Source organism: Rutilus rutilus (assembly GCF_951802725.1).
Source record: "Rutilus rutilus genome assembly, chromosome: 20".
In the NCBI taxonomy this organism is placed as follows: Eukaryota; Metazoa; Chordata; class Actinopteri; order Cypriniformes; family Leuciscidae; genus Rutilus; species Rutilus rutilus.
Window position 1 is genome coordinate 7,186,327 of NC_140225.1, and position 20,922 is coordinate 7,207,248.

The 20,922-nt window shown below is 39.6% G+C and overlaps 1 protein-coding gene across 16 annotated transcripts in view; it reads left to right on the forward strand.

Moving 5' to 3' along the window:
- kcnma1a (potassium large conductance calcium-activated channel, subfamily M, alpha member 1a) overlaps nt 1-20,922 on the forward strand; it is a gene marked incomplete at its 3' end in the record, with an annotated part of 181,367 nt that overhangs the window by 43,109 nt on the left and 117,336 nt on the right. For all 16 annotated transcript variants that reach the window (XM_084392364.1, XM_084392362.1, XM_084392367.1 and 13 more), the window contains one exon: nt 7,998-8,162. In XM_084392364.1, coding sequence (XP_084248490.1) covers nt 7,998-8,162 — 165 coding nt within the window. The remainder of the gene's footprint in view (nt 1-7,997; nt 8,163-20,922) is intronic.

The following is a 20,922-nucleotide window of genomic DNA, read 5'->3' on the forward strand; positions in this document are numbered from 1 at the left end:
ATATAGTTTACTATATTTACTGTAATATTTATCTGTTTTGTTTGCTTGCATAAAAGGAGAGAGAGAGAGAGAGAGAGAGAGAGAGGGAGGGATGGATAGTAATAGATTGATAAATAGATATTAGCCCTGTTCACACATACAGTCTATACTAGTAAATTAGAGTTTAGAGATCATGTGTGACCAGAACCTTTTCACAAATACCAGTAAATCAGATAGATCGATAATATGGATAGAAATGTATTAATGTGTATATACAAATTAATGGATGGATGGATGGATGGATATGGATTTATATGGAGAGATACAGGGGTTGGACAATGAAACTGAAACACCTGGTTTTAGACTACAATCATTTATTAGTATGCTGTAGGGCCTCCTTTCCCTACGAATGACAGATACAAGTCCTACACAGTGGCCAAAGCCAAAATACCCCAAGTGGCTCAAAAATATTTAGATATGGTGACTATGCAGGCCATTGGAGATGTTCATCAATTTCATGTTCATTTGAAATATCACAAGTCTTGCTTTGTGTATTGGTGCATTATCAAGCTGTTACACGGCAACCCATTCAGGGTACAATGTTTGAACCATTAGGTGCACATGGTCCCCCTGAATGATTCAGTGACCTTGGCAGTGGAGCTTGGCCCATCAAGAACAGTAGGGAATGGCATGATATTGCAGCCCAAACATCACTGATCCACCCCGATGCTTAACTCTAGGTACACAACAGTATTGGGTGTTAAGCGTCTTTGGTGCTTCCCCAGACCGTAACTCCCACGGATGTGGTAAAGACAGTGAAGGTGGATTCATTAAAGAACAATACGTTTCACATTGTCCATAGCGCAAGATTTGCACTGTTGGCACCAATGAAACGGACATTTGGCATTGGCATGAGTGCCCAAAGGTTTGGCTATAGCAGCCCGACCATAAATATTGACTCTGTGGACCTCCCGTCAAACAGTTGTAGTGGAAACAGCAGAGTCGAGGTGCGTATTTAATTCTCCAGCGAGTTTAGCAGCTGTGGTTTTATTTGTACTTTTTATTTTTTATACAATCCAGGTTAGTACCTGGACATCCATTTCAGAGAGCTTCCTCTTGGATTGACAGTTACTCCTGTTGGATGTCGTTCATCCTACGTAGGGTTATGCCAACATTACCCTAGATACCATAGTTCTCGATACACCACTAAGACTTACTGTCCTGGTCACAGACGTGCACCAACAATTTGTCCTCTTTTGAACTCCCATATGTCTCCCATTATGTTGTGTGGATTGCAATATGTTATGTACAGCTGTGCTATTGCTGTCCTATTTCAACCTTCACACACTGCTCTTACTGATGGAATGTAAAAATCAGTGAAGATTGTCCACCACGCTGCCCATATATAGGCGTGAACCCTCCAACACTATATTGGCCAGTGTTTCAGTTTCGTTGTCCAGCCACTGTATATAGATATGGATAAATGGATTAATATAGATGGATGGGTAGATATAGATGGATGAATAGATATGGATAAATATAGATATATGGATCAAATTCATAAAGCCACAAAAAAATGGCAGTGGAAACTCTTAATTAGCTGAACTTTAATGCCCCGTCTGACCTGGAACAGATTGTTAGAAAAACAATGTTGAGATCAGGAAACAAGGTCACCCTAAATTCAGTGTTTTGACTGCTGGGTCTTGGTCTGCTTAAGACCTTCTGTCAGTTTGCATCGTGAAAAGGGCTGGATTTGCCCTATGCAGCTCAGGTGAAAAAATAGCTGCTGGAGTTTTCCATGGCTCACTGTTCCACAGCCCCTCTTCTTACTCGTTCATACAGAGCGCTCAAATGAAGTAGAAATTGTTTCTTGTTTACATTGTCTGCTCGAATCTGCACAGCCATCAGTTTGAGACCTTATGTATAATTCATGGCTTTTCCCCACATGAAGAGTCGGCTCACTCCTCCACACCTCTCTCAGCTCGCAGCTTTCCCTCTCACATGTGGCGCTTGAGAACTGTGATTTAGGTGGAGTTAGGATGAAGGTTCTATGAATTAATCAGCTTTAAATTTGACAAATTTACTTCTTGACACTGTGTTTGTCAAGTGTGCAGCATGATTGCCCGAGCGTGGCTGACAAACTAGAAATGAAACAGCCTTGTTTGAGTCAAAACATATTTTTGTTAAACTCCGACTTGTTTACTTTTATGTAAGAGATTACGCATACACTGGGGAGTTAAAAAAAAAAATGGTCTGTTATTATTACTGTTGTTGTTATTATTATTTTTAATCAATTAAAATAAAGCCCACTTTTAGTCCAAATATTTTTTTTTCTAATTTGTTTACATGTTTGCTTTAAAATGATTGTCATCAGGTGCATAAATTTTATATTTGTTTCCCTGCATAACTCTCATTAACTCAATAGATTTAGATCTTGAGTGGCTTTGCTAACACACTCAAAGATGTACTTTTCAGGCCAGGCCGAGTACGTGGTGATATCCGATCAGAATGAAACTTGATCCGAGTGTACATGCTGTGGGCACAGCACACCAACTACAGTATTTACACCAAGTGACAGGTCCAAGCATGTGTGGGATGTGGCAGAGGAGGCTTGAGGAGACTGGGATATATTTTGGAGTTTGATGGACAGGCAGAGCACACCTTTGTTGACCTATTCCTGCAGGGACTGTGGATTGAAGGTTAAGTTCCTATGAACGACAGAGAAATCTGATCTGCTGAACAACAAGCTCACATTTTAGGACTAGTTTACTTGATTATGTTTTTTGACAAATCAAATCATTGAAACACCAGCCTCCCCATTAGCAAATCATAATGGGATATAAATCAATTCGGAATCAAAATAGCAATATGGCTTGCGTGATTATCTAATGCAAAAGGCTGCGATTGAATTAAATAATTGTATGGTCTGTTGCGATGCGTGTTTCAAAGCGAAGCGCGGCACTTGAGTAACTCATAGACCTTATTCAGGCCAGCGCCATGACTGATATGAAAGCGAGGCTGTGAGGGGATAAACCTACAGTGTTTTCAATTGCGTCCGCTGTAAAAAGCTGCATGAAGCTCCCAGATCACTTATAATTTTCCACAGCTCATGTTGTCTACTGAAATTGTTGGAAAGATATTTTTGCAGTGTTTATTCAGTAGAACAGTCTAAAAACAGTACAACCCACTGAAGAGATGTATGTCTATCACTCACAGGCTCGCTTTCATTCCCATTAAAAATCAAAGATGGTGCGGCTGTGAATAAGGTTTATGGTCCGGTGCAGGGTCCGAAATTAACACCCGCCAAGCGCCAAATGCGGGTAGATTTTCCGTTTGGCGAGTATATCTCAAAAGGCTATCCGCCACAGTGGCGGGTGAATGTTCATCCCAAAATAATAAAATTGTCAGGGCGCACGCGCTCTTCTGCCTCCTAAGAACGAGCAGAGAGAGAGAGAGAGAGCGAGAGCGAGAGCGAGTGAGTGAGCCCCGGCCGCGCGCGCGCACTCACTATTCAGAGCGGACAAGCGTCAAGCTTCCCCGTACTTTTTGACAAGCGTCCTTGACAGGGCGGCCAGAGCTTCTTTGCAGCTCAAGTCGGCGGCGGTGTGTACGTACAGTTAACGCTCTATCTGTTGACGGCGCTGAGGAAAAAGGATATGTGAAGCTCCCGCCACTGGAAGAAGCGGTCGCCGCCCATTTGTGTCCTGCTCATCAAAGCCGTGCAGAGCGTCTTCAGCACTCGCGGATCGTGCATACTCCGCCGCTGGCCAGGCTGCTTCTGCTTTACACACCATGCATGGCCGGTCTTTTCTCGATAAAATTAGTTTTCTCATAGCGTTTGCAATGCAATACTCGTTCCCTTATCTCTCAGGGAACCGAGGTTACGTAAGTAACTTAGCCGAGTACGTTCTGCCCCCTTGCACATGAGTCAGGTAACAAAACTGACAAAAAAATAAAATAAATTTGCTTTCACCCCAATGATAGTAATATTTCATATATTTCTCTCATTTTGATCTATATATATATATGTATAAAATTATTTTTTTATTTATTATACATTCAAATTTTGCTCTGGACAATTTTTTATGTTTGTATTCAACATAATATGCCTACCTTATTATCTCAATTAAAAGTACTGAAATGAATGTATATGTGACAAAAAAAAGGGCTGTTTATTATTTTGGCCGGTAAAAAAATATGCTTGGCAGGTGGATTTTTTCATCTACCAGTCCCCGTGGCAGGTGAGCCAAAAAGTTAATTTCGGACCCTGGTCCGGTGTCTCAAAGCGGCTTGGTTCACAGTGAAGCGAAATCAATGTCTGAATGTGTGAGTTTAATGTGCATTTGGGAACGCATCATGCCCCACCACTTAGGTTTTGTTTTCACATTCGTTTAATTTCCAACATTTTTGTGGACAGATGATTACAGCATTTTAACAGATTAAAACAGACTAATTTGTTTACACAGAAAGTACAGTTTTCTGCCAAATAATTTTTTGCAAGTGAAATTAAGACACAAGTATTGTGATTTTACTACTGTAAAGTAAAAAAACAAAATAGTGATTATGAAATATATATTTTTTATTTTATATTTATTTTACAGTGCAGTATTATTATATTATTGTATTAATATACAATATTACAATAGAATAATAATGATAATAATAAAAAATGTATTACTATTATTATTATTTTTATTATTATTATATTCAAACTGTTTGGCTTCAAACACCAGGTTTTAATAGACTGAGAAACGTCTACAACTGAAAACAGGTTTGAGTCCACTTACAAGTCCGCTTGTATCTCTGAATCACCGTAGCTTTAACTATAGTGTCAGTTTCTGGGCTGTCTGATGGCTCTGCGTAACCTTTGCTCCGTATGCCTGGGCCGGTGGTCAACTTCTGCAGCCAGATGGTCATGTCTGGATCTCCTGCAGTGCCAGTCTCTTCAAAATACCTGCATGCCAGTCTCTGATACATGTTCTTAACTACCTCACTGGATGCTACAGCCTGTGGACTGGCTGATATATCTGTCGTGGGATAAACCACCTCACACAACATCCAAAAATTACTTTTCTTCCTTGCTATCTTTAGAACCTGGAACTTTCTGCTTACAGAACCTGTAACAAGTGCTTAACTAGGACTGCATTGAGCAAGTAGATTATTAATGCTCAGTGGTTTTCATTTGTCCTGGAGTTTAGTTTCATAACACATACGCGTGTGTGTTTTGTTCTCCCTTTTGTTGATGGAACAGTTTCTCTCCTCCTGAGACTCTCATTAGTTTTGCTCTCATCTGAACCATACATCTTTCCGTCATAGCTTAGCATCCTCTGTGGCAGTACCAGAGTGCTGCACTTCTCTAGGGATGTGTTCACATCTTTATCTCTGACCACCCAGAGCCTGATTGTGAAGTGAATCTTAGACAACACCTGCAAAACTGTTTGTTTACTACAGACAAGTGCAAGCCTGATTTTATATTTTACATGTCTGAGGCGACGTTCACACAGCAGCAGAATGCAGTCGTCAGCCCTGTATTTGAGTCCTTAATATGGTTGAATTCACATACAGTTCAGTTATTTACAGAAGTGACAACCGCATTCAATTTTCAGGCCTCACAACTGCATTGCACTGTGTGAATGGAACAGGACTGGAAAACTAGTTGTCTGTCACTTCATACAGTGCGAGAGATCCGCTCTGCGCTGCACAAATGTGTCTACCATGCGTTGTAAGTTTTCATGTGTGGTTTTGGTAACTTGCAGCAACAGAGATTGTATGAGAGAGTTGTATGTCATCTGAAGGTTTTAGATCCAGCCACTTTTGTTCACCAGGGGTGCGTTTCCCAAAAGCATCGTTGGCCAACTGTGATCGCAATTTCCATTGAACTCTATTGGTAACGACGGAACTTGCGACCATAGTTGGCTTTGGGAAACGCAACCCAGAGCGGCTCCCGTCGTTTTCTTTTTACATGTCACTCAAATGATCCACTCTCCACCCAGATATAAAAGCTGCTGTCGGTTAATAAAGATTTCATGTTGTGTAAACCTCACTCCCCCGGCCTCAAGAGGCGCACTAGGGACTGACTCTAGAGACCTTTAGCGTCCTTTTCAGCTCGCCTGCCTCCAATGCTGGAGATGCTGGTGCGAATCCTGCTCTGAGTGGATAAAGTAGGACCGGTTACATTTGTTGCCGTGACCCAGATGGGAGTGAGGTTTAGGGGGTGAGTGTAACGGAGGCAAGCTAGGATTCTTATAATATGAATTTAAAGTGAAAAAAATAGCGTTTATTTGAAATAGATTTTTTTTTTTTTTTTTTGTAACAGTGTGTTCACGAGTTCACACTTACAGATAAGTCGGATAGATTAAATTGGTAAACGTATTTGGCGTGCTGTCCGGGGAGAGGGCTCTGATCTTGGTAATTGGCCCAAACACAGAGTATCATGACTTTTTCATGACTGATGTCGATACCAATACCTCAAAGCGGGATGGCTGATATACAGCTAAAATGTTCATGTCAGACTTGATGACTGACATTAAGAATTGACAAATATTTTATTCTATTTATTTATAAATTGAAAACAGAAATTGTTCACAGAGTAGAGAGGTGAAATTTCTTCTAATTTGCCAATTGGACGAGGTTATCTCAATGTCAGATATCAATTTGTGTGATATGTCAGTCCATCACTAGCAATTTTATGATCTCTACTCCATTTTCATTGGTATAAACTGGATAATATACTTTGTTTTTGTTGCCAAACAGAAAGCTTTTTACATCATGCTGATATTCTGTTCCAGCATGATTCCATTGAGCAGACAGAGATGTTAAAAAGATTGTTGTGCTCTTGCAGAAATTAGTATTACTATTTATGCATCATTGCCCAAGTGCGTTAGTTCCCTGCCAACCCCACAGTTGAATATGAGTGATTCCTCCAGTGCAGCTTCTAAAGCATCAGGCTGCACCACTGAGCACATGATGGCTGTATTTTCATCCACCCACCTGACTGTGAAGTGTTGCCTAGCCCTGCGGATGTAACCCCAGAATCCCACAGCGACTCACTGAGCCTGTGAATCATATCTGTCCCTGCCTCGGCCTACACACCGCCAGCCGCTGTATGCGTCAGGCAGTCTGAGAGATGCTTTTTTACTGGGCCTCAAAAATCTCCTCTCCTCGCTGCTTCCTCTCAGGCCTCTCCCAGCTGTCAGAAACCTGACAGCGAGTTTGATGTCTAACGTGATGTAGGTTTTAGCCTGTCAAACTATAACATGAGTCAAGCTGTAGAAACAGGCAAAAATAGTGTGTTATGAATGCAGTTTCTGACACTGAACTTCAAAGTTTCTTTGTTTCTTTATCAATGCTTTACCTTTTTTGAAGTTTACAAGCATAAATCATCTTTACTAATTAAATTAGCCCTTATAAAAAAAAGTAACACACTGAAATATTATTTATGTCTGTTTCAGTTCTATCAGATTTTTTTCATGAGTATGAATTTTGAAAATATTACATTTTTCATGAAGTGCCATGGGTTTGTATTAAGGCTGTGCGGCATAGCTGAAAAATGAAATTATTTGTCAACTTTTTGTGATATGACAATATATATCTTGATATATTTATTCCGATTTTTTTCCTACCTCAGCTGGAGGAACCATAATTTTGACAAAATCTAGATAAAGCAAAAATAAATCTGGTTTGTCAATAGATTAAGACGCAAATGATATTTATTTATTTAAAATATTTATATGCAGCAATAAAGATACCTGTAACTAATAGCATGACACAATGATAAACATCAATATTCACCTACATATTGTTTAATACATTTTTTTTTTATATATATAATAAAATGCCTTACTAGACTTCTGTGAAGTCTTTTTTGATTGATGAATCAAATAACTTCTTAAAATCTCATCAAAACCACCAAAAGATTCACAGTGGTGCTTAATTTTATATCACTAGACAGTGACAGTGTTTGTATCTCAAAACTATACTGTTGCTTACTTTTGTGCTTTTGTGCTTTTTTTTCCCAGGAGGCACAGAAGGTGAATAACCCGATAAACATTCAGGCTGATGGCACACCGAAGATCCTGAATGATAAAGATGAGGCCCCAGCCAGTGAGGTGGGCTGGATGACCTCGGTCAAAGACTGGGCGGGGGTCATGATCTCTGCACAGACCCTTACCGGCAGAGTTCTGGTGAGACGGCCACACACAGACACCCACTAAAGCCTCACTCGATTCCCACAAGCTCCCTCACATCCCTCCAGTCACATTCAGAGCACCGGATCCTCATATTGATAAATTTTTACCAAGGATATGTTTTCTCACTGATTACTTGGAATTGATGCCTGACAAAACATTTGTTACATGCTATGACACAATTAGCACACTGCTGATGACATTTTCTGTTTTTGTATGTGTCTGTCAGACCAAGCCATACATCTGACTCTAGAGGTCAAGATTATACACAGATGATTTACGGATGTTTAGTTAAATGCGGTCTCATTAGCTTGCCTCACGCAATAAATGGCTTTTGGGGACGCAGTAATACTGAACTGTGACTCGTGTGGGTGGCGCTCATCATCACAGCTGTTAGTGCCTGGACACGGACAGGTCAATTAACTATGAACAATTGAGTCAATTTAGCACATAATGAAGATCATTTACTTTGGGAACGTTATGCAAATGAGAGCAGTCCTAATTTTATAACCTTCAGCAAATTATGGATGAAATCCATTTTGCTTTGTGGTTTTCCACTCTGGTGTGTCTGCATTTCTGAAAGCTTTAACCTCATGCACCAGTAGCTTTATGTCCTTCATTTATTGTGACTTGAGAATTTTTCTCCCAGTTCTGCATCTCATCTTTCAGGTGGGGTGAGCGCTATACATGACTGAATTGGGAAGCTGGGCTCTCAATAGACTGATCTGTAATGGGCCGTTCACAGCGACATCAATTAAATCACTGAAGGTCACCAAGTGCTGCATTAGAAGTTCCTCTTCAACTAGTGACTAACTGTATCAACAGACTCATGAATGCCCAGTTTTACCAGCCATTTCTCTTTATTTTTTATTTTTTTTTATTATCTTTTTTTTATTTATTGAAATATAAAACTCTACTCAGAGCACCTCCTAAATATGGTTTTCATTTGGAGCATTCACAATAATGGTGGGGTCATATTAGTGACATTTCGTCTCTTAATTCTTAACAATGTAGTTAATATAGCTACAAAATGGATGACATTGGTCACTCTGTTGTGTGGACGTGATTGATTCAGACCAAGTGTGCTCTCTAAGTCCGCTTTCCTTTCAATAGCACACAACTAAAATGACAGCTGGGTGAAAACGGCAGTAAAGAAAACATCTGATCATAGCAATGAGGATATGTTTGATTCAGTCACAAATATCATAACTGTCATCTATAGGCCTACTGCAATTAAGACATTTAATCAAGAAATTCATTACAAACAGAATGATGTTTACAGACATAGTCACACCGCTCCCCTCGCTCATGCTCTGGATTGATTACTTGGGTAATCTGGAAAAAGATATAATATATAGCCAGTTATAATCTTCTGTTCAATTCTATCCCAGCAGGTAGAGCCAAATACGGTGGTGTGTTTGCTCAAAGCAAAGTAACAAATTAATTGGATCTTTTATTTGGACCTACAGATATGAATGAATGTTATTCCCATGGCTTCATCTAAGCTATTGAGTTCTGTCTAAACAACTTAAGGGGTTGAATGTACCAGTGGATCATATTTCCTTGTGGCAAATGATGGAAAGTGATAGCTTGGCTGGAATTCATCTCGAGACTGATGCTCAGAGACACTGTAGCAATGCATACAGTATGTACCACTCAGTCGACCATGTGCTACCATGAAACTGAGCTTTCTGTGCCCTTATGTCCTTATCTACAGATGGTGCTGCATTTGTTTTAGCGCTTCCACATGTCGTTCCACATGGTTTTTCCATTGTGTGAGTTTGGAGTGTGACTAAGTGGCAAAGTGCATTGAAAGTGTATTTAGTCTGAATTGTGACTTATGAATTGCCTAGAATGATATGAATTTGTGCTTTGTGTCCTTCTCATGCCCCTTCCTTTAAGAGAACACTGAAGGACTGTAAGCTGGAGCATACTGGAATAGTGTGGGTGTGAGTGTGAATGTTGTGTCAGGGCTGTGACTGTACCATAATAATAATGTCCCAAATCAACGGCAGTAAATCAACTCACAATCTTTCATGGGCCAAGAATCTCCCTGCATCCACTGCACACTTATTTAATTTCTTTAAATTATTATTATACTTTTTTTTTTTTTTTTTTTTTTTATCCTGTAAAGCCTCACATATGAAAAATTAAAAGCCTGATGTATCATATTTGAAATGTATCAAATAGGGCTGCCTATTACTACTACTACTAAAGATTTTTGTGGTCAACTATTTAGTTGTTAATTTAAGCCATTATTCAAATAATCACACATTTATAATAATTTTATTACTTATATACTGAGGACAGTACTTAACCATAATGAGCGTTTTATTATATAGCCGTTATATAGCCTATTCCGCGCTCAAGCGCACGCATAAAGCTTGCCGCAAAGCACCTGCAAAAGTTATTATTATGAATGTGTCGGGGGAAAAAATAGCTAGGTGACTTTTTAATTATTTATTGATAAACTGGTGTTGAAGCCATCTCTGCAGTATAGGTAACGCGCCTATAGAGAGACATGCACATTTCATATGGATCACCTAAGCAGAGATTATTTGTTTTAGATTTGAATTGGTTTGTTTAAAAGTAGATATTTCAAGTTTTCTATAGATATATTTCTCATGTCTGTAAGGAAAGTAGCCTATACACAGAGTTTCGGTTAATTTTTGTGACGTGCTCCAGTTTAGGAAACCAAGACAGCAGAAAGCGCATCCTGTGTTTTCTTTATTTTACAAGGCGCAATGTTTTCTGGTTATTGTGAGTTTACACAAATAAAAGTAGACACTTTACAGTGTTTCCCATAGGTTGAGAATTTACTTGTGGTGGTGGGCAGGGCGAAGTGGTGCGGCGCTTATTGAGCGGGTTCAGAATAAACTAGTCAAACAAAGGTTTATGAACTCTATTTATTACAGAAAATACTCAATATCATTAACAAATAATTTTGAAATAATGTAGAAATTCATATTATGGCTAAATTCATATTCATACAATTTTACTACAAGCATGAACAAATATTTTCATAATGAAATGTTCAGATTTCCAAAACTATTTACAAAGTTGACAGCTTCTGTATGAGCAATTAATTTTTCTCTGCTTTAAAAAAAAAAAAAAAAAAAACTTCTAAGGCCTGCCTGTATGGATAGGCTTCAGGTCCGTTTATACTAATCCTTAAAGGGTAACTCTCGCCAAAATGCAACCTAGGGTCTTTTTGTTAATCTACCTGAGGCAAACTTTCGTTTAAAAGCATGATTAGGATGGAAACGCCAATTTTAAGTTTGACCGTATTTTCGTTTTCGGTCAAATTGCCTTTTGAATGGGAGTGCTAGGGGCACGACTATAGCATCAAAATCGCTATTTTTAAAGCACTAAGAAGGCTCGACACGACATGAAACTTTGCTCGAAGTATCACCAGGGGCTCTACACATGAACTCGAGCATTGAGAACATTGTTTGTGTACACAGTTTACTAAAAAGAAAGATTTTGAACAACTCAATGTAGCTGTGTCCGCCGGCATTTTGACTGTCAAAAATAGTCTATCTCCGAATGCAACGTAACAGGGAGGAGAGTAAAGATGGAAAGCTCCTAAAGCTTTATTCCATATAAATTCACAGATAATTTGTTTTGTCGTTAGTGAAAATCAGCATTGACCTTGTATTTGAAAAAGGATGCTCTTATAAGAAGCAATACTAAAATTCAGAGTCAGTTCATTCACATTCGGAGATCGACTATTTTTGACTGTCAAAATGCCGGCGGACACAACATTAAAGTCCAGGCCTGGTCCTCTCTCGTCCTTCACTGTCGTTGTTTCACCTTTTATGCTTCCGTAGTTCCACCATGAGAGATACGAGACTGGTGCAGGGCGCAGGTGTCGCTCATCATCAATCACGACATCGGCCTCACGCTGTTCTCTCCTGGCCCTCGGCCTCGTCCTGCTCGCCATAATCCTCTCCTCTCCTCTCCTCTCCTCTCCTCTCCTCTCCTCTCCTCTCCTCTCCTCTCCTCTCCTCTCCTCTCCTCTCCTCTCCTCTCCTCTCCTCTCCTCTCCTCTCAAATCACAACCAGAATTGTTAAATTCATATCCGTGTTAATTACCTACATGTTGATTTGCATAGATCTTTTATGTTCAAACAGTTCATAGCCTAGAGATGTTCTCTGTCAAAAACAGGTGAAAGTGACAGTTTTAGTTGGGTTCTTTCAAATATGGAGGAAATTTATTACGAGGCAAAGCCTTCATTACACCAGAGCTGCACATATCCCATGAGAATATGATCAATTTCTGCAAATGAGCAATGCTTTCATCAGCCTCTGTCTCTCTCTCTCTCTCTCTCTCTCTCTCTCTCTCTCTCTCTCTCTCTCTCTCTCTCTCTCTCTCTCTCTCACTCATCGCACACTTTTTTGTTTTTGAGTTTTGTAAATATATCTCCCTTAGTCAGAGGAACCATCGTCTTGAACCAAATCGTCATTGTAGCCAATTAGAGTCAAAAAATTGAAAGCAAGAAGTAAAACATTGTCAAATCTAGTTAAAAATAATCAGGGCATGTTTTTCACACTTTTGCTAGGAAATTATGTTTTTAAATAAAAAAATTTCACAATGCAATTACCAATTGGCCTCAATATTTACTATATATATATTTGACTAAAAGTTTGTGAGCATTTTTGAATGATGAAATTGCAGGAGTAATTGCACAGCGATGTTGTGCATGTGAGAGTGAGAGTGTATGAGTGTAGTGAGTGAGTATGTGTGGGTGACTGTGTTTATGTGCAGCTGTGCTTCAGAGCCCATATGTACTATGAGCTTTGTGTGCGTATGTATAACGTGTGAATGTGTGTCTATGTGGGTGGATGTATGGACTCGTGCCCTCTATCAGGGTTCTTTTTGCAGCTTAAAATCGCAATGAGCATCCGTGGACGCTGAGCCCGACTGGTAACCATAGCAACAGCAGTTTACCTTGGCTCTGTGATTGTGATGTGCTGAACTGGGAGGCTGTTTGGATCCTCAGCGAAAATAAGAGAATGACAAGAAAGATGTGGGTGACGAGCATCAGTCTGGGCAGGTGTAGGTAATGTATTATGCAGGGTGACATTGTGAAAATGAAGCCTGAAGCACATACCCTCATTCATTAGGTTTGCCTGATGACTTTGAGGGTGCTAACATGTCAGGTGTTTCCCGAGGGGAATCATTTAATTACAAAATCTATCACAATCCAGCCACTGCAGTTTAGCGGCGTCGTCTCGGGCAGCTCTGGATTATGGTTGTCTAAATGAGTGTCATTCTTCCATCTTTGACACTTACAGTCTTATGTAAATGATGGACACCAGGCGATGGTATACACGGTGTTATGGTTTGAACGACATTTTACCCTCATAATAGCACCACATCATGCATCGTTTGTCAATATATAGCCGTCACATCAGTCAGCGACACTTAGTAATAACCTTTGTGGTGCTGGCAGGATTAATACTTTAGATGAATGTCCCCATACGCACAAAAACCAGCCTCTCTTTTGTATTTGTCAGTTTTCTTCTTCCGTCGAAGTGTTAAGCCATACGCTGGGCCCCCAGATGGCTGATGCAGCATGTCATATATCTGCCTCTTCTCATCCATTGCACTAAAACATCATCAGACACCTAAACAAGAATTTGGTTTTGTCATAATGGATTACTTAGCGGCAGGCTTGGTCTGTAAATGTGATTTATCTCTCTCTCTGCATGTGCGTGGGCGACAGGGACCGGAATAACAAAGGCTCGGCAGCTGCTGATCAGAGACCAGTTCAGCTTTCTGTCTTTTAATGGCAGAAGATGAGATTTCGTTAATTGAAGCTTAGCAACAGCTCCCCAGTGAGTCGCTTCATACCTTTTCTTATTGGTTTAAGTGGCTCTCTTTTAACCCGGACAGCTTTATTGATCGTTCTGGGAGGCATGGATTAGGTCAGGGCTTGCGTTCTCTGAAAGTTTCCTGTTCGTTCTGGCACCAGAGGGCTCGCTATGATATGAGAACGTTAGCCTCAGAGGAAATGACACGGGTCCCCACCCACAGGAAGTGTGACTAAATCCCCAGCTGCTACTTGGTATGGTAGCACAATGAAGGGCAAATGTCTGGCGTTTTAGAGGTCAGATGAAATCTAAAGACTGGTCTGGCTACACATAGGGGTGACTGGCAGACGCGTGTACCACGATCTACAAGTTGAGTGACACAATAAACTATCACGAAAACAACAACATCAAACCAAGTGACATTTACTTTATTTGTGCTAGGTCATCAATGTGAACTTGAGGGGAACCGACTTCATACATTCACAAAAAAGAATTGCAAAGATAGCTCTAATTAGAAAATGTACTGCATAATTTATTTCTAGATGACATCTGCCTTGATATGTTTTTTTTTTTTTTTTTTTTAATGCAATGACATTCAATACATTTTGGCATCAAAATCACACAATTTTTGACTTTCTGTGTCTATGTGCCAACAATGAAACATGAGCAGCGATGGAACCCCCTGCTTCTCCTGGAAATTTACTCCAACCTTTGAGCAGGCAGAAATGCCCATCCCTCAAATGCCTTATTGTCTGTGAGTCTGTTCAAGATGCCCTAACAGGTGCAGAGAGGCCATGTGGTCTGTGTTTTGCTCATGCCTCCGGCCCCCCACTGGGTACTGGCTATGTGAACCACCTCTGCAGGAAAGGCTGTAGACGTACGAAGGGAGCAGACTTTCACCACTATGTGGCGTGGGAGAGAGAGACAGAGGAATGTGCTGTGCCAGTCATCATCCGTCTAATGACCTCTGGGCTTCTGACCCTTGCACATAAATACTCACCAGACTTACCAAACATGGCCTTGACCACAGACCCGGTTCTAATGCTGGACTTTAAGCATCGTTTTAGATTCAGCCTGCACACCCATACGGCTCCGTAGCGGGAGACTGGCAGAGATTGAGTGCGTCTGGATTCATAATTACGAGTTCCCGTGGAGGGCATTTCTAATTTGGAGTTAATCTTTTGCTGCCAGTAAAACTTATCAATGGGGGCAACAGCTGTCATTGCAGGAAGAAATGAGTCAAAACAACAACATTAATGACAAAGCCATCAATCCCATGTGAAGCGTGACATTGAGAATTTGCTCTGTAATTATCTGCCACATAAAACACATTTTCCTCCCACCTGTAGTCCGGATACATTCTGATTAAGACAAAGCCTCATATTTTGTGCTCATTATTCTTTAATACAACAGGTTGATTTTTACAGTGTTTGCATGGCGGCACAAAGGATATACCTCACATATTGAGGGTTTGTTTTAAACCCCTAACCCCAAGTATTGAACTTCAGAAATTAATTCATACTCCTTCAGACTAGATTTCAATCTTTAAGGGGTACTTCACCACTGGAGAAATGGGCTTTTAATAAATCTTGACTGCCTATAAAGTAGTTTTTTTTTTTAAATTGCTGCTACCTGAGAAAACGTCCCTTTTGCCAAATAGGTAGGAAAACTTTAACACCCATGATGCACTGTTCATGCTGCCATCCAGGGCCGTCGCTAGTGGGGTGAAAGGTGGTGACAATTATAAATCCAGCAGTTATACTATATAGGCCACTGTTGTATGAATAATTCTAATATTTATATTAGTTGAATGCCTGAGATTTAAATGAAAACCACAAAAACATGCAATTTGGTTAAATATTTTTCTTCTCTAACCTCCCTAAAAATGGTTTAGTCCGATCTAAAGTATTTATTAATTATTCAGTCAGTGACAAACATCAGATGGACCCAATAAAATTGTAAGTCCCACCCCAGCTCGTGAACAGAACCAATCAGAGTTGAGGCGGCAGTGCCTGAAGTTAGCGATGAACTTGGTGGAAGAGCAGGAGACTGACTGACTGAAAACTGACGGGGAAAAGAAAACATAAATCAGGGCACCAGAAACGCCATGATAAGAAGGAGAGGGAGGCCAGGAGAGTTGTTGTATCCCAGTCGATCAAGATCTTCTTAAAGACAGGTTGTATTGTTATTTCGCTGGGAATAAGAAAACTACCGTCTACAGCCTGCTGGTACTGTTACTTTTCATTATCGCTGCGCACCACAATCGACCGAATGATTACATGGTCAAAATTCCTGTCTTTTTACACTATTGTAAATAGAGTTAAAAAATGTACTCGAGTCACGACGCATTGCATTATGCACCTGACCTGCCGGCTGATGATGTATTTATTACTTCAAGAAAACACAAAACACACTGCACTTGGATGAATACATTTATTAGCTTTATTTAAAAATATAGTTCCATATTATCTATATTAAAAAATAAGACAATACATATTTTATTTTTTAAATTTGACTGCATTCTTTTCAATTTCTAAATGTTTACTTTTTGATTTATGAATTATAACAGACTGATGGGGAAAAAATAATTGTATTATTATTTAACAATTTCTTGCTTTTTGTTAGTTTTTATTAGTTGTAATTTTTATATAAACATTTATCTTTTAAAATAAAGGTTTTACAACAACATCACCATCTTCTGTTCCAACATCATCCATGCTCATCTATTGTACAGTATATGATATTGGTGGAGGCCCACGAATCCTCTAGCTACGGCCCTGCTGCCATCCAAGGCAACTCCCACCAGTCTGCTATGGATATGCTTACCAGAGTCAAATACCACCTTGCTTTAGTGGGAAATAGTTTTTAGAAAAGTTTTAGTCACAATGGTGTCGACTTGTATTGTTCCCAGGTGCAAAAATAAGAGTAAACGTTTAGTGAAGGATCCAGAGCGTTGTAGGCAGCGACTAAAGGCTGCAAAGAATCGTAAATATGGAGAGAACGCCGTTACGGAAAAACCTATGTGTGTAGTTAAAGGGATACTCCACTTTTTTTGGAAATATGCTCATTTTACAACTCCCCCAGAGTTAAACAGTTGAGTTTTACCGTTTTCGAATCCATTCAGCCGAACTCCGGGTCTGGCGGTACCACTTTTAGCATAGCTTAGCATAGATCATTGAATCGGACAGGACCATTAGCATCTTTCTCAAAAAAATGACCAAAGAGTTTCGATATTTTTCCTATTTAAAACTTGACTCTTCTGTAGTTACATCGTGTACTAAGACCGACGGAAAATGAAAAGTGACCAGATTTTCTAGGCTGATATGGCTAGGAACTATACTCTCATTCCTGCGTAATAATCAAGAAACTTTGCTGCCGTACCATGAGTGCAGCAGGCGTAATGATATGACAGCGCCTAAAAATAGTCCCCAGCTCAGTAACTTCCAACGTGACCGGGACTAAGTTTGTCTAACCTATTAGACCTATTTTCAGGCACTGCGTCATATCATTACGCCTGCTGCACTCATGGTACCGCAGCAAACTTTTGGAAGTTTCTTCCAAAAAAAGTGGAGTATCCCTTTAACATTTAAAACTGGATGTCCACGAACACAGTGTTTTAGGCCAAACGGAGGGAAAAACTGAAATAAACTTCCGTCCTGTCAGTTCCCGCCCAACCCCACCGAAACAAAACGCCATTGCTTACAGGTCAGAAAGCTGTTGTCATAGTGTTCCATTTTTACTATAACGCTGTTTAAAGAGTAGACATAGTACGATACAGTTTTCAGTGATAACCTATCCTTACAATAAAAGTTCAGTTAATAACCCTCTGTCGATCCGACTGTCTGTAGGTGCGGATACAAAAATGCAGAAGTATAATCTGTAGTTTTCACAAAAGCCCTGGAGCTGTCAAAAATCCACCGGATGACTTTTGCTGATAAATAAACGTGAATTTCTCGGGTAACTATTGTTTATTTACATATACTACCAACATTTTAACAATACAAAGTGGGTTGAAAATGAACAAAGTTACACTAGTACACAGATTAAAGTTTGAAATTGAAATTATGAAGGTTAAAAGTCAGAACAACAGACTGGAACTTCGGGAGATGCATTCAGTTTCGATCATGTGTATGTAGAATTTTTGGGATCCGATGTGAGTTTTGGATGCGTTAAACTATTTGAGCTAGACCGTATTCGACTGCCCATACAGATGGTTTGTGTATTCATATCAAATTACATAAAGGTCAAAGGGAGAATTACCAATGTTCTTCCACTGCAACCTTATTCTTTAAATACAATTTAAACCGCCCAATTTACAGAAATAATGCCTCTGCAATAATTGTTATAATTTTTTACGTTGATTAGCCCTATAAAAACTATGCTTTTCTGACCGAAATATTAGTGGTTATTTGTTTTGTTTGGATATTGTTTTTGTTTTGCTGAATTGATTGGTCTTCCTCTCTTACATATCCGGAAAGATGTTGTATTTTGTGTTAATCATCATACAAAGCTGTCAGAACCACTGCGTTGCCACTGGCAGGTCTGTCCCAGCATTTCATTTACTTAAAATAAAAGTTTATCTTATTCTCTTGCTGCCTTGCAGCAATTTAAACAGGATGAGAATGAATGCTAATTAAGTTTTTTTTTTTTAATTGTTTATAAAATAGAGAGCAGTTATCCAGGGCCAAGATGGGAAAAAAACATTTATCTTGGTTTTCAAAGACAGCACTCAGACGGGATCAGGTTAGCATAATTCAATACTCGCTTGTTTCTCCTGCAGAACTAATTTATAGGCTGGATGAAAAATCTCATTTGAGATGGAGGGATGAGAGGAATGGAGCTCCTAACACCCACCGCAGAAATAACACCCCTCCAGAGAGCACAGTCACGCCTTGTGCATAACACCACTCACAGCAAGCAAACACAAAGCATTCCGCTTTCCCCAGTGAAGAGATTCAGTACTTGACAAATAAAACCCATCCTCTGTTTCCAATGTTTGCTACAATTCACTGGTTCGATAAATGTGTTTAGAATGACATGGGATGAAATAACCTCTTCAGGCTGTGCTGCTACTGCTAACCTTACACGGTGACATTTCAAAGTCTTCTGTTCCCACCGTGACGCGAGAAACTCAGAATTAATTTGTATCGCCATCATTCGTCAAAACAATCGATGGCAATTCAATCCTGCATTGATCTCAGACCTGTCCTCCGTGATGAATTGCTGTTTGTGTATGAAAACAGAAGAGATGGGGTGTGGTCAGTTCCAGCCCTGTGCTGCAGTCGCTCTGGGGTTAGAGCCTCTCACACGGTCCAGAATGGTCATGCTCGGTCTTCAATTTATTATGTTATTATTATATTTTTGTTTTCATTCCACAATACCACTTATCTTGTTTTGGATTAATAGTAAAATTCTAACATTCAATTATAATAATAATAAGCATCAGCAGCATACTACTACTTGTTGTTATTATTATTATTATTATTATTATTATAAAAAAGGGGGAAAAAAGAGAAAAGATAGAAAAGGAGAAAAAAAGAGAAAAGGTAACGATAAACAAAACCCAGAAAAGGACTAGTGTGAAAACACCGCACTGCACCTCAATAACCTCCAGTTGGAGTCAGGTATGAGAGATGAGTGGAGTACAAATAATATATTTATTTTTTTGACAAAACAAGTCAGCCTATAAAGTCAGCATCAAATCAGGAATTTAATTTTCATGTACATAGAAGTGAAATTTGGTTAAACCGCAGCAAGTTTTAGAGAGAACTGAATTAAGACTTGAAGGGATAGTTCACCCAAAAATGAACATTCTGACATAATTAACTCACCCTCAAGTTGTTCCAAACCTGTATGATTTTCTTTCTTCTGCTGAACACAAAGGAAGCTATTTTGAAGAATGTCAGTAACCAAACAGTTGATGGGCCCCATTGACTTCCATGGTATTTTTTTCTTCTTCTCCATATTATGGAAGTCAATGAAGCTTGTTTTGTTAAAAATTGTGGATTTGCTTGACCGCCATGACAGTCGCCGCAAGCGGAGTGATACAAACGGTGAGATGGTTCGAGTGCTGTTACTGGGTAAATATCGCACGGCTGGAAAAGGTTCTCAGCCAGTCAGATTTGAGAACCTGAAAGAACTGTTGTATAAACTATAATAACACACAAGCCTCATTTTCATCAAATGAAGTGCTAACTACTTTTTGGCCATGAAAGCATAATGTAATGTATCTGTGGACAGTAGAGTATGTATAGAGTGCATGTCCGCTGTGGATTACTGCAGGATGAAAGCAGGCTGGATGGGATTTGGAATGGTTTGAGACTCTGGAGTGCAGTGTCAGTTCAAAGCAGTTCATGTGAGAGGAAGGAATACAGGCTCACAAGCAGCTTCATGTGACTGCCTCATAGGCTATAGTGTATAACCCTGAATTTCATCCTTCTATCTAGCGATCCATCCATCCATTTTATTATTTAATCGGACAATAAAGATAATCATATATCTACATATCTTTGTAATATATATGCAGAGAGATAGGAAGAGATGTCTACTGTGTTGCTTACTTTTGTTGGTTGTCTTCATTAGTTTCAGTTGGCTAAATTTAGCATTGCTTTTTTGTCTCAATTTGTACAAATTAATGATTTCCATGCCACTCTCATTATGAGCTGTCGTAATTAAGAAGCGGTGACTCATGCTCCAGCATTTATCCCTTGATTCATTAGACAACTATCTCTCCAATCTCTTCTGAACAGAGCTGAAGCCTGTGGCAGCCATACTGGGATAGATTAGCCACTTTTCCATTTGATCCTTTAAAAGGTCAGAAGATAAGACGCATCTCAGGGCCACCCAGCTGCAGCCCCATCACACACACACACACACACACACACACACACACACACACACACACACACACACACACACACACACACACACACACACACAC